The sequence below is a fragment of the Durio zibethinus genome, chromosome 6, assembly GCF_047325235.1.
Source record: "Durio zibethinus cultivar Kanyao isolate XHJ-2024 chromosome 6, ASM4732523v1, whole genome shotgun sequence".
Taxonomy (NCBI): Eukaryota; Viridiplantae; Streptophyta; class Magnoliopsida; order Malvales; family Malvaceae; genus Durio; species Durio zibethinus.
This window is the reverse complement of record NC_143167.1, coordinates 1,361,088-1,385,791: the sequence shown is the minus strand read 5'-3', so window position 1 is coordinate 1,385,791 and position 24,704 is coordinate 1,361,088. Positions and strand designations below refer to the sequence as shown.

General features: G+C 35.4%; 5 protein-coding genes, 1 non-coding gene and 2 pseudogenes across 12 annotated transcripts; 6 read left to right on the top strand and 2 right to left on the bottom strand.

Moving 5' to 3' along the window:
• Positions 1-1,786: 1,786 nt before the first annotated feature.
• LOC111286284 (uncharacterized) lies at positions 1,787-3,927 on the top strand. The gene is made up of 4 exons (XM_022876171.2): positions 1,787-2,083; positions 2,214-2,319; positions 3,449-3,551; positions 3,684-3,927. The coding sequence occupies exons 1-3, from the start codon at positions 1,972-1,974 to the stop codon at positions 3,525-3,527; spliced, it is 297 nt and encodes a 98-aa protein (XP_022731906.1). The 5' UTR covers positions 1,787-1,971; the 3' UTR covers positions 3,528-3,551; positions 3,684-3,927.
• Positions 3,449-9,544, top strand: LOC111286276 (subtilisin-like protease SBT4.3). Of its 4 annotated transcripts, none has more exons than XM_089761718.1 (10): positions 3,449-3,551; positions 6,413-6,504; positions 6,574-6,665; positions 6,781-7,027; positions 7,183-7,690; positions 7,864-7,958; positions 8,052-8,270; positions 8,361-8,472; positions 8,565-8,778; positions 8,889-9,544. In XM_089761718.1, the coding sequence occupies exons 2-10, from the start codon at positions 6,428-6,430 to the stop codon at positions 9,437-9,439; spliced, it is 2,115 nt and encodes a 704-aa protein (XP_089617844.1). In that variant the 5' UTR covers positions 3,449-3,551; positions 6,413-6,427; the 3' UTR covers positions 9,440-9,544. The 4 variants fall into 4 exon arrangements, with proteins under 4 accessions (XP_089617844.1, XP_089617843.1, XP_089617842.1 ...); XM_089761717.1 differs by lacking the exon at positions 3,449-3,551 and adding an exon at positions 4,066-4,456; XM_089761716.1 differs by lacking the exon at positions 3,449-3,551 and having other exon boundaries at positions 6,407-6,504.
• Positions 9,545-10,800: 1,256 nt separating this feature from the next.
• Positions 10,801-14,084, top strand: LOC111286286 (subtilisin-like protease SBT4.3). 2 transcript variants are annotated; one of them, XM_022876174.2, is made up of 9 exons: positions 10,802-11,016; positions 11,112-11,203; positions 11,305-11,551; positions 11,707-12,214; positions 12,362-12,456; positions 12,550-12,768; positions 12,859-12,970; positions 13,058-13,271; positions 13,382-14,084. In XM_022876174.2, the coding sequence occupies exons 1-9, from the start codon at positions 10,895-10,897 to the stop codon at positions 13,942-13,944; spliced, it is 2,172 nt and encodes a 723-aa protein (XP_022731909.2). In that variant the 5' UTR covers positions 10,802-10,894; the 3' UTR covers positions 13,945-14,084. The 2 variants fall into 2 exon arrangements, with proteins under 2 accessions (XP_089617841.1, XP_022731909.2); XM_089761715.1 differs by having other exon boundaries at positions 10,801-11,016; positions 12,362-12,768.
• A 354-nt stretch (positions 14,085-14,438) lies between these two features.
• On the top strand, positions 14,439-16,677 carry LOC111286281 (protein THYLAKOID ASSEMBLY 8-like, chloroplastic; annotated as a pseudogene). Its single transcript, XR_016343302.1, has 3 exons — positions 14,439-14,951; positions 15,372-15,761; positions 16,340-16,677. The product of XR_016343302.1 is annotated as a protein THYLAKOID ASSEMBLY 8-like, chloroplastic (transcript).
• Positions 16,678-16,944: 267 nt separating this feature from the next.
• On the top strand, positions 16,945-17,026 carry TRNAS-AGA (transfer RNA serine (anticodon AGA)). The gene has a single exon. It is a non-coding gene; the product is annotated as a tRNA-Ser (tRNA).
• Positions 17,027-18,235: 1,209 nt separating this feature from the next.
• On the top strand, positions 18,236-21,062 carry LOC111286283 (uncharacterized). 2 transcript variants are annotated; one of them, XM_022876169.2, is made up of 6 exons: positions 18,236-18,894; positions 19,421-19,508; positions 19,907-20,073; positions 20,163-20,223; positions 20,335-20,396; positions 20,675-21,062. In XM_022876169.2, exons 1-5 carry the CDS (start codon positions 18,766-18,768, stop codon positions 20,349-20,351), a joined length of 462 nt encoding a protein of 153 aa, XP_022731904.1. In that variant the 5' UTR covers positions 18,236-18,765; the 3' UTR covers positions 20,352-20,396; positions 20,675-21,062. The 2 variants fall into 2 exon arrangements, with proteins under 2 accessions (XP_022731904.1, XP_022731903.1); XM_022876168.2 differs by having other exon boundaries at positions 18,249-18,894; positions 20,163-20,238.
• Positions 20,973-23,776, bottom strand: LOC149518322 (UDP-Glycosyltransferase superfamily protein). The gene is made up of 2 exons (XM_089761711.1): positions 21,478-23,776; positions 20,973-21,399 (listed from the first exon to the last, which is right to left on the bottom strand). The coding sequence occupies exon 1, from the start codon at positions 23,273-23,275 to the stop codon at positions 21,821-21,823; it is 1,455 nt and encodes a 484-aa protein (XP_089617837.1). The 5' UTR covers positions 23,276-23,776; the 3' UTR covers positions 20,973-21,399; positions 21,478-21,820.
• Positions 23,777-23,857: 81 nt separating this feature from the next.
• Positions 23,858-24,694, bottom strand: LOC111284205 (uncharacterized; annotated as a pseudogene).
• Between the last annotated feature and the right edge of the window lie 10 nt (positions 24,695-24,704).

Below are 24,704 nucleotides of genomic sequence, written 5' to 3'. Positions count from 1 at the left end.
ATCATCCCGCATTTGTCCTTTTCTTGAGCTTTAATCTGGTGCGGTCAGAATTACAATCTCCAATATTTTTGTCAATTGCTTCCTGTTATGAACATCGTGCGATTGAATCATGATCGGTTTCATATTTCTGATGTATCGATTCATTGGATGATTTTTGGTCAAACATTGAAAGACGGGTTGTAGAATATAATTTTGTGTCATTATACCCCTACCTTAATTTTTTTTTTGTTTTATTTTAATCATGTGATGAATGGCACAAGATTCTTCTATCATATGATTGGGAAATAAAAAAGAGCTTTAATTTTTAATAGGTCAATATGCAATTATCCTTTTTTGAAAGATGTACTCACTACCATTTTACACCAAATTTATGCCATTCAAAAAATAATTATGCTAAATGGAGGTTTTTTTTTTAAGCCAATTGAGGATTAATTCTATTTAAATTTTAATATTTATTTTTTTTTTATTTTCAAAGTTCAAATTGTGATATTTTTTGTAAAACCAAAATTATATTAATTAATAAAAAATACTATTATTAATAATTTTAAATTTGTTTTTATTTAATCTTGTATGTCAAGGAGTTAATTTTTATATGTGCAAACACACATGCAGACATGTGTGTGTTAATTTATGAAATTAACACCATAATTAGAAGTTTTAATAATTTGCCTTATGATTCCAATGACTAGTTATTTTCATTACCATGGGAAGGCCATTTTTTTTTTTAAGTCAACTATAGCTAGAGTTATCACGAATCAATATCAAATTGAAGTCAATGATAAAATGATTAAAACCATTCTCACCTTTGATTCAAGAAAATTAGATAAATAAAAGTATAAATAATTAAATTTTATATTCGATAAAAAGTTGATATTTAACTTTTAGGATATAATTTATAAAATGAAATCCTTAAACGGTTTTAATTTGGTAATATTAATCCATTTAATAATTAAATATGTTGTTTGCGTTGATTATGTTGATATGTTATCAATAAAAATTTAATTTTAAATTGATTTAAATTATTTGAAATCTAAAATAATTTATTCAAAATAAAGTTTAAATTTTAAAATTTGACTTATGCTGGCATGATGTAAAATCAAAAAAAATATATATATATATATTGTTAATTTCCGATGCGAAGATACTAAATTAGTAAAGCAAATTATTAATATAAATATAATTACATAATAATAATGAATAATGAAGTATGAACTAACATGATAGGCACCATAAAAGGTGCTGGATGATTGCGATTTCCATTACTTGTTGGTAGTATTATGCTTTTTTTTTTCTTATATATTTTTTAAAGTAAAACATAAAAATTTATTGAAAAAAAATTTAATATAAAATAAAAACAAAATTTTAAACCCATAAATGGTAGGATTATTTTCGCGTTTATGAATCATTAATTATAAAAATTTATATTTAATATATATTAATATATAAAATTTATATATCATCATTAAAATAATATAATGTTATCTCATTAATAAAAAATAAAAAAAATTAAATTTTTATATATTCATTTAAAAAATTTATATTTATTTCTCATTAAAATGATATTATACATACGTTAATAATATATAAAATATTTACTTTACCTGGTAAGGATCCGAAATTCGAATAATTAGTCAGCAGTTAGTTTATCCTATCCATGATTCTGCTAAGTTAGGTAGAAGTAAACCCGCTAACCAAACACCTTCCTCCAACGATCTTAGTACGTGCAAAACACGCCCGACAACTGAGAGGATTTTAAATCTAACTCCCCTGAAACTATAAAAAAATGTAAGAAAGGTGAAAAAAACAAAAAAGAAACCGGTTAATACCGAATGAAGAAGTTTCAATTTCCGAAGAAGTCATCATCGGCCCCAAAAACTAGAGCCCAAATTCCTGATAACCGGAAAGTCACCGACAATTGACAAACTCTCTCGCGATCTCACTCAGATTGCAGATAATCGGAGAGAGAAAAAGATGAAGAAAGAAGAAACAGTGAAACTCATCAGCGCTGAAGGGATCGAATTTGTTATTGACAAGGAAGCTGCCATGGTTTCTCAAACTATCCGTAACATGCTTACTTCTCCAGGTGTTTATATCTCTTCGATCTTTTGTTATTCGTTCTTTTTGGAAATTTTGGTTTCTGGGTTTCTCTGGGTTCTTAGTTGTTTTTTGATTGGAAATGTCAATTTTTTTTTGTTTTTTGGTTGATGATGAAGGTGGTTTTGCGGAGACGGAGCATGGTGAGGTGACTTTTCCGGAGATAAGTGCTGTGATTCTTGAGAAGATCTGTCAGTATTTTTATTGGTCTCTTCAATATTCCAGGTTTGTGGATTTTTTATATTTGATTATTCATTCAGTTTTATAACCTGTTTCTTTCAATCAGACTTTGTTTTGTGTCATTTGGAAAGAATTCTATGAATGCTGTGGATATATTTGAAGTTGTAACTGGAATTGTAGCTTTATGAGAGTGAATATGTTGATAAACGGTATGTGAATGAAGCCCATGTTGGTTGTTGTGTTTCTCTAGGAGAGCTCTGTCTGAAGTTTATAATTGCTTACACGCGTACACGTACAAAATAAGTCTTACCTTGAAGAAGAAAGTGAGAGAGTAAGAGAGGGGGATAAACATTTAGTTCATTGCTAAATTCATTTGTTGGAAAGACTTGAAAAAGTAAAAGAACGTTCAACAGAATTTATATCACTGTTCCAAGTAATAGCTTTTCCAGGCACCAAGATGGGTAAGTAATTGGCGAATGATGGTCCTAATGAGGTGAAAGTGGAAGCGAGGCCAACCAAAATCTTCAAATAATAAGATAAAACTTTTTTTAGTAAGGCGTATGTGAGGAACAAGTATAGAATTAACAAGCCTCATGCAAAGATAGAACAGGTAGAAGGAATTTTGGTTTCAGGCTAATTTTTTGGATTTCTTTCATGCTTGAATGGGTTTCAAGAACTGTTTCTCTATGGTTGAATTTGTCAAAAATACTGCTTGAATTTGTCAAGGTACATTTTTTGAAATATTCCGGTTGTTTCATGAACTGTAGTTGGAATCTCTGAGAAAAATTTTTATCATCTGAATATAAGCACTAGTTCTAGATGAAACTAGAATACACTTTGGTGTGAAATTATGGAATGGGCTGTGGGTGTGGGATCATTGGGCATGGTTCTCTCTTCCCATGTGATAGTTTACTCCCACATAGATGAGTATAGATATTAGATACTTGCCAAAAGATAGAGAGTGTTTGGTATATCCTTTTGCTTTGCCATTTGATTTTTTTTACAACTATACAATTTCTCAAACTTATCAAACATATTTTTTATGCGATAACTATCAACCGACTTGTTTACTTTTGTTGATTGCTTGAATCACCACTGTTTCTATGTATGAGTTATGTTTATGAGTTCTTCCTATTTTCGTTTTAGACTGATAAAAAAGTTACTATTTTGGCAGGGGTAAAGATACCGAGTTCCACATTGAACCTGAACTGACTCTGGAGCTGATGATGGCTGCTAATTATCTCCATACTTAGCCAATTACTTTCTTTGCTTATTAGGTGAGATGTTCTGTTCAGAATTTTAAAGCTTTTTGCTACACAAGTATGTGTTATCTCTTTTGATTTTTTTCTTATTTTCTTGTGAGTGTCACTATCAAGTTACCATCTTTCTCTTTTGTGTCTACCTTGCAGAATTACTCCGGGGTGGTATTCTTGCCCAAGAGGAGTATCTGTGTCATGTATTTTAGCTCTCTGCTGCGCTGCATAGTGGTGTATTTACAATAATCTTATGTGATTGTTTTGACTTAGAACATAGACTTGTCTAGGCAAATGAATGCAGTTATTGCAAGATGTATCATTGCTACAATACAGTATGCACTGAAATAACTTGAGCACAATCTTAAAATGCAACTGTTTATGGACTAATTGTAGTTAATTTGATATCTTTCCTTGCATTATCGTAACCTCATATTTCTTCCATAGGATACCAAAAGACCTGTTATATAGTAGAGACCTTTATAATACAACGTTCCAGGACTCTGCTAGCACTAAAGCCTGTTAAAAGTCTGCTAGAACCTGGATATAGAAGATCTTTGCAACTGTGTGTTGCCAAGCTTGCACATTCAGACCTTGTTTTTAGAACCTTTCCACACAGTTGTGCTACAGTGCATGGCTTTATTGCTGCTTGGATTGTGGGGTTAAGGCTTCTGAAAGGTTATAGGGAATTTACCCGCACACTACATGGGGTCACAAACTATACAAAAGGATATGTTGCATTGGGCATGTGACACTAGCCTCGCCATAACAATGCCAGTTATGTGATCAAAATGATATAATTAGCTCAATTAACTGATTCAAGTAATTGTAGGAAGAACCACCTCTGATGCAGAGTGCAACCATCTCCAAATTTTCCAAGCTTAATTTACAAAGCAAAAATCAGCATAAGTTACCAGATCACTATCAGTGTAAGGCCTGATATTCTCTCTTTCAGTTCAAGTTACCAGATCACCATCAGTGTAAGGCCTGATATTCTCTCTTTCAGTTCCTTGCATGAGAAGAAATCTTTTATTGCGACTGTTTCAGGAAGAGAACTGGAAAAAGTGGCATCAGCCTCACTCGTTTGGTCTGATTGTATTCATAGTGTCCATAGCCCTATAATTGTATACACAGAATTAGAATCATCACCTGATAATTAGGTTGTTTATGTTACATTATACCCTAAGCAAGAATAATCTAGCTTCTGCAACTTCAGTTGCTTCAGCTTCCTGTTCAAATCATTAAACTTTTTAATGCCATACTGGCCAAAGGGGGAAAAATATGGCCAAATGGGGGGGCGGGTCAACAAGTTCAGGATTTTGTTTTCTTGGTACATAAAAAATTCAAGATTTTAAATTGACTTACATGGAGCTAATGAAACATCCTAGAGATAAAACAGATTCATATTATAATAAATATACAGACTTAATCCAAGGACACACATGATTATAAAAGAGTTTAAATCGGATTTTACTTTGTGATGTCATACATGTATGTCATGTCTTGTTTCTTTATTTGTTTATCCTTTTGATCAAGTTCAAGGGAATGGCCATCCATACCTGGCTTTTTAAACAGGAAATGCATGCATACATATCTTCATTTTTTCTTTTCTATCTGGCTGGTCTGTACTGCATCCAATGGTATATCAGATATGCTTATCCTGTGAAAACTCAATTGACAGTAGAATGTATATGTTGATAAGTTATGAAAGAATCTTCCTTTTTCGACTTTTACAAGTTGCAACTATTTATGGTATAAAAAATTGATAACAACTTATATCTTGTTTGGTCATTTAAAAACCAGTTTTTCTAGATGAATTGAGGTCACTCAGAAGCTGGAATTTGGTTATCTTGGCTTAAATGGAAAAACTGGCAATTAAAGTTCAGCAATTAGTCAATATACAAGGAGCAAAGCATTCAATGGGAAAAATTATTACAGATACATAATAAGGAATATACCAAAACCCATGCTTTGTACTTTACACAGGAGCATTACATGGATTTTAATTCATAATCTCATATAGCTTCATAATTAATGTTGTGTTTGTCTTTATATCATAACTGCTGCCTGTTCCTCACTCTTTGGTTTCATTGCTTGCCATTACAAAAAAATCTGACAGGTCTTTATTGGAATATCATGTCCCGTATATGTACTTATCCTATGAAAACTGATATTCTACGTTTCCTAGTGAAGTTATGTAATTACAGGAAACTAGTCGACACAGAGGAAGAAAGGAAATCACTTAATATCAGATGTTGAATTATTACAGTTAAAAAGAGTTAAAGACAGGATTTCCCTACAAGGAAGTTAATCAAATTATGATTTATTTGAACATTCACAAGTGACTGCTATCTAAACAAATTTTCCATACTTTTGTATGCATATTTTGGCTATTTACAGATCTTTGATTTGGTAAATTTGATGATTTTGGCTCCTTTGTTAGCTTTGGATGGAGAGCTAGCTTTTGAAAAACCTGAAATTCATCCATTTTTAAATTTTCTTTTACTTATATGGAAGGATATTTCATTCCTTAATTGGCCATAAATTCCCCTTAAGGACATATACTTATTTCTTGTCTGTAGCTCTTAAGATGAGTTGGTATCTTAACATAGAATATCTGGAATACTTAATACCAGTCCTAAACCCATATAAAATAACATCAACCAACCTGCCATTTTATGCATAGAAAATAATGGCCAATTACAGGTTCCTGCTGTTTCTTGACATTTTCCTCATCCTAATGGTTGGCATGAGCCTATCATCCATAGCAACCAACAATGATAGAAATGCAAGTATACTATCTTTGTAGCTTAACAATGAATTTATATGTGAAGAATGATGATTTGTGATTATATATGAAGATAATGATCACAATGGTGATGCAGGCCTACATTGTTTATATGGGATCGCTTCCTGTGGGGGAATATTTACCCACTTCTAACCATCATAGTATACTTCAACAAGTTATCAAGGACAGGTAGTTTTTAACTCTTACTTGACCACAATCTTTGAAAATATCATTTAAAAAAAAAAACTTTCTCTTCAGTTCCACGGCGGATACCTTGATCAGAAGTTACAAAAGGAGTTTCAATGGATTTGTTGCCAAGCTCACTGATGAGGAGGTAAAAAAGCTGGCCAGTAAGTGTTGCAATGTGCTTTTTGCTGCTTTTTTTTATTTTTTATTTTTTTATAGAGGTTATGTTTAAAATGGATTTTAAGACTTGTTTAAGTTAAAACTGCTTGATATATGCAGGCATGAAAGAAGTACTGTCCATTTTTCCTAACCAAATTCTCCACCTTCATACAACAAGATCTTGGGATTTCATGGGTTTTAATAATACTGCTAGACGCAATCCAACCATTGAGAGCAATGTCATTATTGGTGTCATTGACACTGGAATCTGGCCTGAGTCACCAAGCTTTAGTGATGAAGGTTTTGGTCCTGCTCCTAAAAATTGGAAGGGTGCTTGCAGAGGTGGCAAAAATTTCACTTGTAACAAGTAAAAATCCCAGATTTCTCACTTTGTTAGATTCTTCCTTCAGGGATTTGAGAAGCTTGTATAATTATCTTTCATTTTAATGTTATATGAACTGATATTTCATAATTTTGATGCTTCAAATGCTATGATCTTACTGAACATGCTTTGTCCTGCAGCAAGATTATTGGTGCTCGATTTTACCAGTCATCAACATCTTCAGGAGGGTCTGCAAGAGATGAGGTGGGTCATGGAAGCCATACTGCATCTACAGCAGCAGGGAATGAGGTAAAGGATGTTAGTTTCTTTGGACTTGCCCAAGGTACTACAAGAGGAGGGGTTCCCTCTGCAAGGATTGCGGCATATAAAGTTTGTGGTCCGGATCGCACGTGTGCTTCAGCGGATATCTTGGCAGGTTTTGATGATGCTATTGCTGATGGAGTTGATATTTTAACAGTGTCACTTGGAGCAAGTGGATCAGTTGTTTTTTTTAATGATGTCATAGCCATTGGTTCTTTTCATGCAATGGAGAAAGGAATACTTACCCTAAATTCTGCAGGCAATGATGGTGCAGCAGGAGTACTTAGGGTGTCAAGTGTAGCACCATGGATGCTTGCTGTAGCAGCAAGTACCACAGATCGCAAATTTATTGACAAGGTTGTTCTCGGGAATGGCGAGACTCTAACTGTAAGTATCATAAACTCAACCTTGTTTCTTATGAATACCATAGACTTTGTATGTATGCTTGTGCATATGCTTTATGATTCTAGCATATATATATATATATATATATATATATAAATAGATACCTTAACATTTATCTTTGCTCAATATTCTAGTGATTATCTTTGTGCCAACAGGGGTTTTCAGTTAATTCCTTCACTTCCAAGGGAAAAAAGCTGCCTATAGTATATGGAAATGATGTTTCAAGAAACTGTTCTGAACTTTCTGCTGGGTTGGTTCAACGTGACAAACATTTTGATTCATTTGTTCCATATAAAAGAATCAGTGAAATAACCAAAAAGTTCCATTGCTGTTTCCCTTACAGGTTGTGTCTTGAATCATGTGTAGACAGTCATCTAGTGAAAGGAAAGATTACAATGTGTGATCAATTTGTAGGCAATTTTGTAGCTGATGATGCCGGTGCTGGAGGGTCAATTGTGCTAAATGACCAATTTGATAATGTTTCTTTTGTTACGCCACTACCTGCAGTTGCTTTAAATGTTAGAAACTATATTTTGGTCAAGTCCTACGTGAATTCCACCAAGTATGTAGCATGCTACAATATATTTTTAGGTGTGGCTGCAGCCCTTTCAGGCTTGGTTGAATGACTTGATTTCCATATCTTATGTTGTAGGAATCCTGTAGCAGAAATATTGAGTAGTGAAACCATTAAAGATTTGTATTCCCCGGTGGTTGCTCAATTCTCTTCACTTGGGCCAAATTTTATTGCGCCAGATATTCTCAAGGTATGCATTTTCAATAACACTCTGTTCTCTCTTTTTATGCACATGTTTTCCTTATTTCATTTTGTTCATGTACTGCTCTTCCTTCTGCACAGCCAGATATAACTGCCCCAGGAGTCGACATCTTAGCAGCATATTCACCAATTGCTCCACCCAGTGAGACATCTGGAGACAAAAGGCAACTCAAATATAGTGTCTTGTCTGGAACCTCAATGTCTTGCCCTCATGTCGCTGGTGTAGCCGCATATGTCAAAACATTTCACTCTGATTGGTCTCCTTCAGCCATCAAATCTGCTCTCATGACTACTGGTATAATCTTCTTGGTTCACATCCCTGTTTTAATATAGCTGGCTTGGTTAAAAGTAATCTTTCTTTCTAAATCTATATTTCTATCTCACCAAAATTTTCTTTGCCGGTAGCTTGGCCAATGGATAGATCCAAAAACCCAAGTGGTGAAATTTCTTATGGATCTGGGCATGTCAACCCGGTAAAAGCTATTCATCCTGGACTTGTATATGAAGCTTTCAAGGAAGATTACATAAAACTGATGTGCAGCATGGGATACAGCCCAGATAATATTAAACAAGTTTCAGGGGACAACAGCCCTTGCCCCAAAAGTTCTGAAAATGTACCACCTAGGGATCTGAATTATCCTTCACTGACAGCTTCAGTTCCAGCAAACAAGTCCTTCACAGTTAGTTTTCATAGAACAGTAAAAAATGTTGGGCTAGCAAACTCCACTTACAAGGCACGAGTCTCTCCGAACCCAAAATTTAAAGTTAAAGTGGTTCCGGCGGTGCTCTCCTTTAAGGCATTGAAGGAGAAGAAATCTTTTAATTTGACTGTTAGTGGTGGAGGCTTAAAAGAGGAGTCTATATTGTCTACAACATTGATCTGGTCGGATGGCACCCATATTGTAAGAAGTCCAGTTGTTGTACATACGTATCCTAGCATTAGGTTAAATGTTTGAAACTTCAATTAGATTTCTTGTCAGATTGTCATCATGTCGCGTTGAAATAATGATTCTTTTATGAATTCACATTCTACTTCTAATCTGATCATATTTTAATATTTATTTCGAGTCCTGAATCTCGTGATAACTTTTAACCAAGTTGATTTTAAGCACCAATTCCTGATAATAAAACATCCTAGTGATAAAATAATTTCAGATTCATATAATAAATATACAGATTTAATCCACAGATGCACCTGATTTTAAAGAAAGAGTTCTAATTGGATTTAAATTTGCTATGTCATACATGTATGTCATGTCTTGTTTCTATATTTGTTTTTCCTTTTGATCATGAACAACTTAACCCAGAATTTTAAACAGGGAATGCATGCATACAGATACACATCTTCATTTTTTTTCCCCTTTTCTATCTAATTGGTCTGTACTGGATCCAACGGTATATCAGATTCAGGTATACTTGTCCTGTGAAATCTCATGACAATGGCATCTTGTTCATGTTGCCAAGTCAAGAAAGAATCGTACAAGTTAAAACTATTTCTGGTATAACAAATTGAGGGCCATGTTTGGCCATTTAAAAACTAGTTTTTCTAAAATGTAATAAGGGCATGAAAACTTAGGATTTGTACTTAACAAAGGAGCTTTGCATGGATTTTATTTCATAATCTCAAATAGCAATAGTAGTCGAGGTTCTGCATATCTTTATTTCATAACTGCTGCCTGCTCCTCGCTCTTTTGTTTCATTGCCTGGCGTTACATCAAAATCTGATTGGAATATCTTGTCCAATGTATATACTTATCCTATGGAAATCTGAAGGGGGAATCTCTTGATATAGGATGTTGAATTCTTACAGTTAAAAGGAGTTAAAGACAGGATTTGGCTGTAGCAGAATTAATCAAATTATGCTTTATACGAACTTTCACTATTGACTGCTATTTAAACGAATTTATGCGTACTTCTGTAGGCATTTTTTGGCCATTTACAGCAGCAGATCTTTGATTTAATAACCTGATGATTTTGGCTCCTTGGTCAGGTTCGGATAGAGAGCTAGCTGTTCTAAGATATTCATGCGTTTTAGAATTTCTTTTACTTCTATGGAAGGCCATTTCCTTCCTTAACTGGCCATAAATTTCCCTTAACCATCCATTGGATATATACTTAATACTTGGCTGTAGATCTTAAGATGTTGGATATTCACATAGAAAATCTGGGATATTTAATACCAGGATCATGTCCTGAACCCCATATAAACAAATATCAGCCCATCTGCAATATTGTGCATGGAAAACAATGGCCAATTACAGGTCCCTGCTGTTTCTTGACATTTCCTTAATCCTCATGCTTGGCATAAGCCTATCATCCATAGCCACTAACAAAGATAGAAAGGCAAGTACTATCTTTGTAGATTAACAATGGATTTATACGCGATGAATGGTGACCTGTGATTATATAGGATGAAGATAATGATCATAATGGTGATGCAGGCTTACATTGTTTATATGGGATCGCTTCCTGAGGGGGAATATTTACTAACTTCTAACCATCATAGTATACTTCAACAAGTTATCAAGGACAGGTAATATTTTACTTCTGGCTTAGAGATTAGTCTTAACTCTTACTTGACCATATTCTTTTGAAAATTATTTAAAAGAAAAAACTCTTTCTCGTCAGTTCTGTGGCGGATTCCTTGATCAGAAGTTACAAAAGGAGTTTCAATGGATTTGCTGCCAAGCTCACTGATGAGGAGGCAAAAGAACTGGCCAGTAAGTGGTGCAATGTGCTTTTCACTGCTGTTGTTGATACAGGATATGATTGAAATGGATTGTAAGACCTGTTTAAGTTAAAACTACTATGATATCTGCAGGCATGAAAGAAGTAGTCTCCATTTTTCCTAACCGAATTCTCCACCTTCATACAACAAGATCTTGGGATTTTATCGGTTTTAATAATACAGTTAGACACAATCCTACCATTGAGAGCAATGTCATTATTGGTGTCATTGACAGTGGAATCTGGCCTGAGTCACCAAGCTTCAGTGATGAAGGTTTTGGTCCAGCTCCTAAAAAATGGAAGGGTGCTTGCAGAGGTGGCAGAAATTTCACTTGTAACAAGTACATACCCCAGATTTCTTTATTAAATTCTTCCATTAAGGGATTTTAGAAGCTTGTATAATTCTTTTATTTTCATGTAATATTAACTGATAATTTCACAATTTTGATGCTTAAATTGCTATATATGATCTTATTGAACATGCATTATGCTGCAGCAAGATTATTGGCGCTCGGTTTTACCAGTCACCATCATCTTCAAAAGGGTCTGCAAGAGACGAGGTAGGTCATGGAAGCCATACTGCATCTACAGCGGCCGGGAACGAGGTAAAGGATGTTAGTTTCTTTGGACTTGCACAAGGTACTGCAAGAGGAGGGGTTCCCTCTGCAAGGATTGCTGCATATAAGGTTTGTGGTCCAGATGGCGGGTGTGCATCAGTGGACATCTTGGCAGCTTTTGATGATGCTATTGCTGATGGAGTTGATATTTTAACAGTGTCACTTGGAGCAAGTGATTCGTTTGACTTTTTCAATGACGTCATAGCCATCGGTTCTTTTCATGCGATGGAGAAAGGAATACTTACCCTAAATTCTGCAGGCAATGATGGTGCAGCAGGAGTACTTGGGGTGTCAAGTGTAGCACCATGGATGCTTGCTGTAGCAGCAAGTACCACAGATCGCAAATTCCTTAACAAGGTTGTTCTCGGGAATGGAAAGACCTTAACTGTAAGTATCATAAACTCAACCGTGTTTCTTATTAATACCACAGACTATGGGTACTTGTGCATATGCTTTATGATTCTAGCAGATATAAAGATACACCTTAACACATATCTTTGCTCAATATTCTGATGATTATCTTTGTGCCATCAGGGGTTTTCAGTTAATTCCTTCACTTCCAAGGGAAAAAAGCTGCCTATAGTATATGGACGTGATGTTTCAAGAAACTGCTCTGAACTTTCTGCTGGGTTGGTTCAACTTGACAAACATTTTGATTCATTTGTTCCATATAAAAGAATCAGTGAAATAACCAAAAAGTTCCATTGCTGTTTCCCTTACAGGTTGTGTCTTGAATCATGTGTAGACAGTCATCTAGTGAAAGGAAAGATTACAATGTGTGATCAATTTGTAGGCAATTTTGTAGCTGCTAATGCCGGTGCTGGAGGGTCAATTGTGCTAAATGACCAATATGATAATGTTTCTTTTGTTACGCCATTACCTGCAGTTGCTTTAAACGTTAGAAACTATATTTTGGTCAAGTCCTACGTGAATTCCACAAAGTATGTAGCATGCTACAATTTATTTTTAGGTGTGGCTGCAGCCCTTTCAGGCTTGGTTGAATGACTTTCTTTCCATGTCTTATGTTATAGGAATCCTGTAGCAGAAATATTGAGTAGTGAAACCATTATAGATTTGTATTCTCCGGTGGTTGCTCAATTCTCTTCACTTGGGCCAAATTTTATTGTGCCAGATATTCTCAAGGCATGCGTTTTCTATAACACTCAGTTCTCTCTTTTTATGCACATATTTTCTTCATTTTGTTCATGTACTGCTCTTCATTCCGCGCAGCCAGATATAACTGCCCCAGGAGTCGACATCTTAGCAGCATATTCACCAATTGCTCTGCCCAGTGAGACACCTGGAGACAAAAGGCAACTCAAATATAATGTATTGTCTGGAACCTCGATGTCTTGCCCTCATGTCGCTGGTGTAGCCGCATATGTCAAAACATTTCACTCCGATTGGTCTCCTACAGCCATCAAATCTGCTCTCATGACTACTGGTATAATCTTCTTGGAACACATCCCTGTTTTAATATAGCTGGCTTGGTTAAAAGTAATCTGCCTTTCTAAATCTATATTTCTATCACATCAAATCTTTCTTTGCTGGTAGCTTGGCCAATGGATAGATCCAAAAACCCAAGTGGTGAAATTTCGTATGGATCTGGGCATGTCAACCCGGTAAAAGCTATTCATCCTGGACTTGTATATGAAGCTTTCAAGGAAGATTACATAAAACTGATGTGCAGCTTGGGATACAGCCCAGATAATATTAAACAAGTTTCAGGAGACAACAGCTCTTGCCCCAAAAGTTCTGAAAATGTACCCCCTAGGGATCTGAATTATCCTTCACTGACAGCCTCAGTTCTAGCTAACGATTCTTTCACAGTTAGTTTTCATAGAACAGTAAAAAATGTTGGGCTTCCAAACTCCACTTACAAGGCAAAGGTCTCTCGAAACCCAAAACTGGAAGTTAAAGTGCTGCCTGAGGTTTTATCCTTCAAGGCATTGAAGGAGAAGAAATCTTTTACTGTGACTGTTAATGGTGGAGGTTTAAGAAAGGAGTCTATGCTGTCTACAACATTAATCTGGTCGGATGGAACTCATATTGTGAGGAGTCCAATTGTTGTACATACATATCCTAGTATTAGATCCAATGTTCGATACTTTGATTAGATTTCTTGTGGGCTTGTCATCATGTCAGTCTTCAATGCATTGTAATAATGATTCCTTTACGAATTTCACTTTCTAGTTTTGAACATATTCTAGTTCATTTATCTATTGAAATCTTTTAACCAAGATGATTTTAAGCATAAGCCATTATGTTATAACCAACATTTAATTTTTATTAGATCTCATAATTTAAAATATGATATAATGATATAATATAAATGTATTACAAAAATAAAATATAAAAATAATATAATTTAAAATTTTAATAATAATTATATATAAATTTAATAAAATTAAAATTATTTTATTTTATATTTTATATCAATAAAAATTATGACACATAATTTTTATATAAAATATTATACAAATATATAAATTTTAATATTTTATAAAATGTAAATATACGAATTTTCATATCTAAGATATGCAGTTTCCATAGAACACCAGGGAATGAAGGAACTCAATTCCAGTGAATATTATTTTTTAGATGGGAGGCTTATTAGTAAAAAGTATCATTAACCTCAAATAATTTACTTTACATTGAGTTAAAACGCACCGTTTTGTCCCTTGCTTGGATTTCGGAGCATTTTTCTTCACCAAAAGCCCTCCTCATTCTGTTATTCTACCGGCTCTAATGGCTAATCGCGCCTTTTCGAAATCAAAGTTCCCAACTTTAACTTCAGTCCTCCTTCAAAACCTCACAAAAAACCATATAAGGAGGTCCCCATTTCGTCTTAGCCCTCATTCCACCTCTATAACCCGATTCTCATAAACCCATTTCAGGGTTTAAGCAATATCATGATGGGAGGCCAAGGGGTCCCCTTTGGAAAGGTAAAAAGCTGATTGGGAAAGAAGCTCTTTTTGTAATATTGGGTGTAAAGAGATTTAAGGATGATGAAGACAAAATTCAGAAATTTATCAAGACCCATGTTTTAAGGCTATTGAAGATGGATTTGATTGCGGTTCTTTCAGAGCTTGAACGCCAAGAGGAGACTGCTCTGGCTGTAAAGGTACTCGCATTTTCACTGCTGTTAATTCTTTTTAATGTTTGCTCAATTGGGTTTTTCTTAATGTTTTGGATTCTGTGTTTTTGATTGAAATAAAGAGTGAAATCAGTTTGCTTTTGTTTTGTTTGATCAAATGCTTGAAAGGAAATGTTATATCTTGTAGAGCATTGATTTCGGGTACTTAGATTGAGAATCTTAATGGGTTTTCGTGTTAGTAGTTATAAAAGAGAATCATTCAGCTTTGTCCACTGAAATGGTATTTGTCTGAGAGCACTACTATATGGCTGGTTCTAGAGAATGAGAATAGGTCTTGTTAGTGTTACATACAAAGAGAATTAATCTAATTTAGTCCTTAATAAAGTAGATAAGGTTGCTTCTGAGTTGTAATATCTTCTGCTTGATATTTGTATCTTGTTATTTCAGGTTTTCGAGGTGATTCAAAAGTAAAACTGGTATAAGCCTGATGTCTATTTGTATAAGGACTTGATTACTGCATTAGCAAGATGGGCAAAATGGATGAAGCAATGAAGTTATGGGAATCTATGAGAAACTAAGATCTGTTCCCTGATTCTCAGACATACACCGAGATCATTAGAGGCTTTCTGAGGGATGGATCTCCTGCTGATGCAATGAACATATATGAGGATATGATAAAGTCTCCGGATCCACCAGAGGAGTTGCCATTCAGGATTTTATTAAAGGGGCTTCTACCACACCCTCTTTTGAGAAACAGAGTTAAGAAAGATTTTGAGGAGCTCTTTCCGGAAAAGCATGCTTACGATCCTCCAGAAGAAATTTTTGGCAAAAGCTGAGGTTTGCATAGTGAACTTTTTTCTTTCCTCTTTTTCTAGTTTACTTGCTTTTTCCTTCTTTTTTTTTAAAGAAATAACAACAATAGCTAGTGAAAAGGAATTGACATTTTTTTAGCGTAGTTTGGTTCTTGATTAACAAAAGGTTTAGATATGCAAGCAGCTAATTTAACCAAGTCAATTCTGAAATTATCAACTTGAACTTACCAGGGTTTGGCATCAACCATCACCTCTGTTGAACCATTGCTTCTTGTGCACTCAAATGTATTATTAGGCCAATTTTTCTATTATGATGACACTGTGTCCTAGCGCTTGGCTGCATGGATTTTTAAGGATCATCTTGATCTATATCTGTTTCTGTTAGAACCAAAACTTGTGAATTCTGATGTTTCATTCATGGTTTTGTTCGTTAAATGTTATAAATTGATACTTGATGCTTGTAATCATTTGAAAAAGAACTAGTAATGCAGTTTTTCATTTGACAAATAAAGGGATATAGATCAAAACTTGCACAAGAATGAATTGCACTCATTTACTTTATGAAATTTATTTCCTTCTTTAATTCAAACTTCATTATTTCAGGGTTTCAAATGATTGATCTCATTCATGTAGGAGTGATAGAAACTGACAGCGTAAGACAGCAATGTACCTTAAAGAGGAAGCAAGAATGAGCTATTCCATTGGAGAAGATCCTATATTGCAGATAATCTTCCTGTTCAGAGCTTGAATAGTTGGCATTTGCCCATGTTAATGAGGAGTTCTTTCAACTTAGAACTGTAATGTACCTTACTCACTCACATAAAACTAGTTTTACCTGATTCTTAGAGCTTGTTCCACTGTCTAAATTTGTCCGTGATGTATGTGAGGTTGCACAGGGAAGATAATAGGTAAGATTGCTTGATATTGGCTCTTTCTTTTTACCACCATTTCCCTAGCATGTTGCTTAAACAATGATGCCCTTTCAGCATCTTATTACTGCCAATTAATGACCATAAAATCCTGGTATTGCTGTAAATTAAATAAAAGACTTAAAACTTTGTATAAAAATGTATTCTTAATTTAACGAATTCATTATTATCTCGAAAGAAGGGAAAAGAATGCAGAAAAAAGGTGATAAATGGTTCTGGGGGCATGGTATTTCATTAAAATGGATTTATTAGGTTCATGATGACGCAGTAAACAACAAAGTGGGCGTGCCGGAGTGGTTATCGGGCATGACTAGAAATCATGTGGGCTTTGCCCGCGCAGGTTCGAATCCTGCCGCCCACGCTTTTCCTTTTTATACTATAAGTATAGTGTTGTTGTTGTTGTTTTTTTTTATTTTTTATTTTTTTATTTATTAAAATCAAACATATCCACAGAATTTCCCAAATTTGACCATGTATTGTAGTCACATATCTCTGGACATATAGCTTTGTTTTCTATTTATGGACTTTCGTTTTTAGGAATATCAAGAAAAGAAATAAAGGAAAAGGAGGATATGATTCTGAAACTATTATTTTAAACCTTCAACATGTTAAAAAGTAGTTTGTTTCAAGCTACTGCTACTATTATGGATTCCCTAACAAGGCGCACGAATGTTGCTCAATATTGGTGAACTGATTAGGATCAATTTTCATCTTGATTTTACTTAGTATTATCTCACAACTCAGCATTTCACAAATTGGATATATAGTGCATCGACGGATGGATTCCAAAAAAATCGATGGAGTTCAAACATGTAGCAAGAGATAGGACAAATGAGTGATGACACGATCCTTTTCAACATGATGAGACCTAAGAAAGATTCAAGCTCTTATCAAGCAAAATCACAGCATGCTTTCTCAACCATAATTTCCCAAGACGAAATCATCATGTGAAAATGACCACAACATTATCCTAGGATATTTGCCAGGAAAATTTAGTCAAACTATTCGATTGGGTGAGCTGACACTCCAATTTGCTCCACCTCACATGATAGCAAACCCCAATTGGAAACCCATTCCTCGAAAAGCAATGGGATTTGGATAAGTTGAAATGTGGGTAGGAGAGTGTTTATTTCTGATGGAAAAACTCAACCATTTCTCAATTTCTCTTCAGTGAACCCATTTAGTGTCAGACAGCAAAAAAGGAAAGCAGAAGATCAGGGTAAAGGCCAAAGGGTATTCGATGATTCATTTTAGTATCTTCTTCATGACAAAACATAGACAGTATGATCAGCTAGGTAGCTTCAGGCATAATATAAATGGTATCATTTTCATGGTATTTTAGTATCAACTTGGGTATTTGAAAGACAATAATTAAGGTCAACTATTAACGGCACATAAAAGAAAAGAAAAAAAAATGTTGAGTGGGGAAACCACCTTATCTAGTTATCTTGTTGTGGGATCTCTTTCACTCAAACCCTCTTGAAGCTATATCCCAAAGAAAATCATTCCCATGAAGGGTCATTAGCCAAAGGTCAAGAAAAATAGTTAACTCGAGTTTCTTTTTTTTTTTTTTTTGACCCTATAGATCCAAGAGAAGCTGCATTTATCCATTAGAGGACAGATGGCACTGAATGGCGCGCCACTTGGGATGCCAAGTGGACCCCCCGTGGCGCTTATCCGTTATGTTTAGTTGAAAAAGAAGTAAGAGTGTATTATATGCAGGGAACCAAATGTGAATGAGAGGAAACTGCAGAGAAATTTTTCTTCAAATTATCTTTGATTTTAAAAGGAAAAGAGAGAAAAAGAAGAGAAAATTATTACCATAAAATATTGTCATAGGGCACCTTTTTGTTGATGATGATGGGCACATATGCTGCACTGCCAATGGCAATTAAATTTGCGTATATATTTGATGGTTGTTGAGACAGTTTTAGATACATCCTCCCATGTACTGTGATCTTCACGAGCACTCCTGTTTCCCTTTGTATCTTCTCTGCAAATCTTATCTGTTTTTTTTTCTTTTTTAAACTGGGGTAGTCTTTCTTGAAAGGTGTTTATACATAGAATTTGAGTAGTTGTTTGACAAAGAAGAAAAAGGAAATGGAGGATAAGAGACAAGTTGATTCTTCTTCCTCATTTACTGCTGATCTTTTTGGCTCCAAGGAACCATCATCATCATCATCACCATCAAAAGGGATTTTTAGTTCCATTTTTCCTCCTCCATCCATGGTATATACACTGTTTTTATATTGGGACTGCATTTCTTCTGGTTTAATTTTTTCAGCTCCTTTCTTGCTTCTCTTTTTATAGATTGGATTCTGCTGATTGGACATACTTCATTATTTTTTGTTTGGCCAAAGACATACTTTAGTTCATATCTGATGTTTTAATTCAATTTTTATACCACTAGTTTTGTCTAAATAGAGTATGAACTTTTTATAGTGTTTGACATGCTCTAGTATTTTTCCTTTTTCTGAAATATGACTTTTAAAATATAAATCAGAACTCTTTAACCTGAAGCTGAAAAGTGAAAAGTCCCATATCCAACAGCTTTTGTATTTTAGAAATTCAATCAAAGGCTGAAAGTGCCAGTTCTGGTTTGATGATGGATTGACTGTTTCCTACGTATTTATTAGATCTCTTCATTCTGCTCATTACTAAATCTTTTGTTCTGGAACACAAGGAGAAACTGTGGACTAATTTCTTTAATCAGATTTATAATCTGATAGGGAACTTTCTTTATTTGAAATTTCAGGTGGCAGGGAGGAACGCCTCGGGCTCTAAGGTTTTAGAATCTTGGCCAAAACAGCCAGAAGGTTCAGCTTGGAGACATGGAATGCAAGGTTGTTGATCAGAATATTTTGTTTTCTTATAATTTCAGTTCATTTCTTCCCTCAGCCCTTAGGTGAAGACCTTCCATATTGCTTGAATTGTGCAGGAAAACAAATTCCAAGTCTATTTGCTTGTCAACTCAAGTACTTTTGTGTCAATAGGAGCATATCCTCAGAATTTTTCTGTATTCAGTAAGAGTCATCTGAGGACCTATTATCAATTGTTCTTTGCACTGCTTCCTTTGAAGCAGTGTTCATGGACTGTTAATATTGATTTCCCCCATTTTTTCAAAATTATTGTCCTCATTTTGTGAAAAATTTACTACTTCTTGCTTGACAATGTAAAACTAGTGTCCTGATAATATTGTCTGATTAGTTTGTTTTTTTCTTGTTTTGCTCATATAATGTAGCTCCACTTGCCGGGGGTGCAACCTATAACATACCAAACAAGGAGAGGAACTCTGTTTTTCAGGAAGAAAGGGTGGAACCATGCCATTTAAGTTCATCCCTTTACTATGGTGGCCAAGACATATATTCCCATTCCTCGAGTAGCCAAACTTCTACATCATATCCTATTGTGAGTCTTGACTGGTCGACTCTGATACAAAAACTACTTTCTGCTAGATGTATGAAAGTAATTGTTCTATATATTTTGTGAATGAATAGTTTAAGAAAGATGGAGGAGAAGATGACCCAAATGGAAACAATTCACAGGATGCTTCTAGAGGTAATTGGTGGCAAGGTACTGATATTCTAGATGAAGCTTCAAATGGATAATTAATGCAACTATGAATTCAGACTATACCAGTATCTCAAAACTTGACTTGGATTTCTGCAGGTTCGCTTTATTATTAGAGCCTAGCCTTCCAATGCATATGAATTCTCCATCAGTTTTCCAAGGTATTTCATTTACAAAACTTTACTACTTTTCTTTCTTAACCAAACCCTTTCACTGCAATACCTATACAGTTTCTGAAACCAAATTGCATTGTTCCATATGAACCAAGAAACTAGCAAATATAAAAATGATCAAACTTATGATATCTGCATGGCGAAGAAAATGTGCACTTGTTTATCCCAAGACAAGAGTTATAGCATCTGCTATATTTCTTTGAACAAACTTCTGAAGATTTCAGTTCGGTTTCTTATATACTCTTTGTTAATCTCGGCATTTGCAGGAATTCATAAAGCAAGCAAATAATCATGGAAGACATGAATTATAAACAAATTTGTGACATGGACAAAGCCTAATTTGGATTCTGTAATATGATATATTTTTCATGATTTTATCTGGAAATGAAGGTTGAGAAGTCCTCCACTACATCATATACTCTGCTCTTGGACAAGTTTTCTTTGGCTGAGGAGAGTGGAATATGTTTAGATGTTCTCACTCCCCCCTGATGTGTGAAAGGGCTGACAAATGATAGATAATTTAGGCTTTCCTTTTTAAATGTCATTATCGATGCTTGAGATTCTGTATCGAAAATGCCATGTCTTTGCTATGTATGAAAGTTGCACAACAAAAGTTAAAATACAAGCAATATCCTTTTCCACTATCATACATAAGGATTCCCCTTTCAAGGATTAAAAAAAATTAAAAGCAAGATAAGTGCAGTGTAAATAGAATATCAACAGAACTTCCAGTGGCAGTGAGCAAGAAAGCTATTTCCACTGCTATAATTTTACTGACCGTGTCTGGATGCAAAAGCACATGGTTCCAAGTGCAGATATGAGATATCCCATTTTTCTTAAAGATGTTTGCAAATAAATATGTAACGCACGTTGCATACCATCCCACTTGCATTTCTTGCCAAAATTTACCAAGAATTTATAGATCCACAACATGTGGCTGCCAAAAGTAACCATGCTATGAACATGCCATGTGATCTTTGTATGTGTCTAGCTGAAAGAGATTATAGCCATTAAATTCAAAAACCAGAAGAATTTGATTGAAAAGTTTTCCTTAAAATATGTAAATTACCTCCATGTCAGTGACCATTAAGAATCGGCACCTGGAATGATCAGTGATACTATTGTCTTCATCCTGGTAACCCTTGGCTATAACAGCCTTCAGGCAATGAAGCAGTTTGGTTCTGTTCAACTTTCTTGACTTAAGGTGACTTTTGACAGGAACTTTGTTAATTACCTCGCCTGCTGCCGCAATTGCAGAAAGATTTGTTGTACAACTCTTCCCCTGGTCTCAGGACGGTCATAACTATCAATGAGGTAGCGATCAAAGAAATCCACCAAGTCTTAAAAGAGATGCAACATTAACGAGAATATTATTGATTCTTGCACCACTTGCTGTGACCAACATTGCTATGTTAATTAATTGGATTTTGGTATTTACAATATTCTTCCCTTGACATGCAGAGAAATAGTCTTTCATATGCAGTTGTCATTTTGGTGGCGGTGAACAACTGCAACCCTCTTTGTCTAGCAGCCTTGCCTTTCTTCTCCAAAACCTCTCTGCCATCATTCCAAACCCTATAGAGAGCCTTCTTTAAGGATCCCACACTAGGTGAGAAAGTGTAACCCACTTCTGGTCCGATGATTACCGACCCTGTGATGCTGGCAAGTCTTGTAGCCATTACTGGTTTCCCAGTGAGCATTGCTTCTAACAAAGTATGATCCAATCCTTGAGCTCGGAAAGTTGGATTCACAAAAATATCTATTGCATTATAAAACCTTGCTAATTGAGCTTGTTCCAATGAACCTAAAACAAGTATATTTGCCCCAAGATCTCTGTATCTAGCACCCCAAGGACCATCACCAGCAACAAGAACAACAATACCTTCTCGGAATTTGTTGTTTTCCATAAATATTTGCTTCAAAGCTTCAAAAATCAAAGGGTGCCCTTTGTCTTTCACCAGCCTCCCAGCGATTCCCAATATCAAAGATCTACTTTTTAAGATTCCAAACTTCTCTTTAAAATCATTTCCTTGCAAGAAATCAGGTTTGAAAGTCTCTTCATCTACTCCATTAAGAATGATGTGGACTCGTTCTTCTGGGATCATGTAAATCCTTTTCAGGACATCTCCAGCATGATCACTTGTAGCAACATGGTGAGAATATCTAGGAAAAAACCTCACCTCTTCAACAACTTTCATAGCTCTTTCAGTCAGCACGTAAGCCTGTTGTTCTTCAGGAGTCCGCAGAAGCTCTTGAATGATATCAGAATGAATGGTTTCATATGCAATTCCATGCCAAGTAACAGCTAGATTTGTCAGGTTCTTTGCTCGAGTATGCAAAAGTCCAACGCTTTCTGTGTGGACCACATCAAATGGTCTTCCAGTTGAGTTTTGAGTTTGAAATTGCTTCCAGACCACGGCCTGCTCCAGATAACCAGCAGCTGTTGGCTTTGAAAGGTGAAAAATTAAATTGCTAATTGGATATCTTGGAAAAGAGGAATTTGGAGAGGAAGTAGTGAAAATGTGCAGCTCATGACCCCTTTTCGCAAGGGCAAGATGTAGAGTCAAGGCATGCCGTTCAAGTCCTCCTGCATGTGATCGATGAGGCCATTTCTTGACAAAAAGGGCAATTTTAAGGATTTTAGGAGGAGGGTCAGAAGGGAAAGAAAGAAGATTCCAGGCAGAAGGGAATGTTAGTAGATCAATGTCTTCCTTTGGCTTTTGCATCATTATTTGGTTTATGGAATAGCAATTGCTGGAAAAGTGACACCAATAAAAGATTGAGATGAAAGAAAATGCAGAAAGGATTGCAATTATGCAGCAGAAATAATGGAACCTGAAGATAGTAGTAATCTGCTCCCTTGCCATGAAACTCAGAGACTTATTTGGATTACATGAGAACTTTCAACAAAATTTCCCTAGCAAAACCTTTGAATCAAGATGCAGAACATGAGTCTAAAATACCTGGGGATCAGTTTTGACAAGTTATTATACTAAATAGTTTCTGATTCAAGTTACTAGCACATGGTCTTTACTTGCATAAGAGAAGCAAAATCCAGGAAATGAGCCATTTCCAATGGACTGCCTTTTCAAGAGTAAATAAATCAGCTTCAGCAATAGCAAGTTATCATTGAAAAATTCATTGACTCGAGTCTCGATGGGTTAGTTTAACCTATTATCCTAGTTTATAAGTCCTATTATTTCTATAAACAAAAAGGGAATCTGGAAATGTTGCATTGCCAACTGCTCAATCACAGCATTTAATATAAGAAAACCCCAAGTCCCAACACAATCAATTAAAATATTCAACACTGCAAACCTACCAAATTATGCTCCTATGCCACTAGATCGTCTAATGAGTTAGTGTCAAACTGTGAAATAAATTTGTAAGACACATCAGAGACACATGCATGTAGTTTAGATATAATTCAAAGTAGTTGAATTTCCATGTTCTAAGTAAAAGTGAAATTTAAGGCTGAAATGTTTTATTAGTAGCAAAACTCTTGAGAATCTAAATGAAGGACAAAGAATTCCATAATGTTTATACATCCATTATTTCTAGCGAGTGAAGGCATAAAAAACAATACAAACATAGACACCAAGAGCCAAAGGGACCAAAACTACCAAAGGACCAATGGCAGCAAAACTGTAAAGACTCCCACAGCTCAAGTCCCCAACTTAATCTGAACCATAGCTATCAAAGCCATCGTCAAAAACCCATATCCAAAAATCGAACCAAAACCTGAAACCAACGTCCCAACCCTTAAAGCAATCAAGTTCACATCCACAGCACTGGCGCTAACTCCATTCTCTGTCACTTCCTTGCTATCTTTGCTTATTTTTATGGCTTGTTTGATGGCTGATGCAATCAGGCTAGAGAAGAGGAAAGAGCTGAAGGAGTACACGTGGCATGCAATGAGGTTCTCGGCGACGTTGGAGGCAGCCGCGCAGGCAGGGGAGCTGGCGGAGTCTATGAGGGTGGGGGTGGGGTACCATGTAAGGCCAAGGAATAAAGCGAAGGTGAACAGTGAGTTGACGTTGACTATCCCGTCTAGTGCCATCACGTGGATGGTGGTGGTGCCGATCATGTGGCGGTGGACGGAGGATGTCGGCGGAGATGGGGCGGAGGGACGTGGAGGAGAAAAGAGGAATTTCAGCGGAAACATTCTTGGGTTTTGGAACTGACGATTGCTTTGGAGGTTCAAATAAAAATTGAAGGAAAAGTGAAGGAAACTTTTGAGACTTGTTTTTCCGTTTGCGTGGATTTCCCGCCATGGAAAGGTACTTGCAGTTTTGG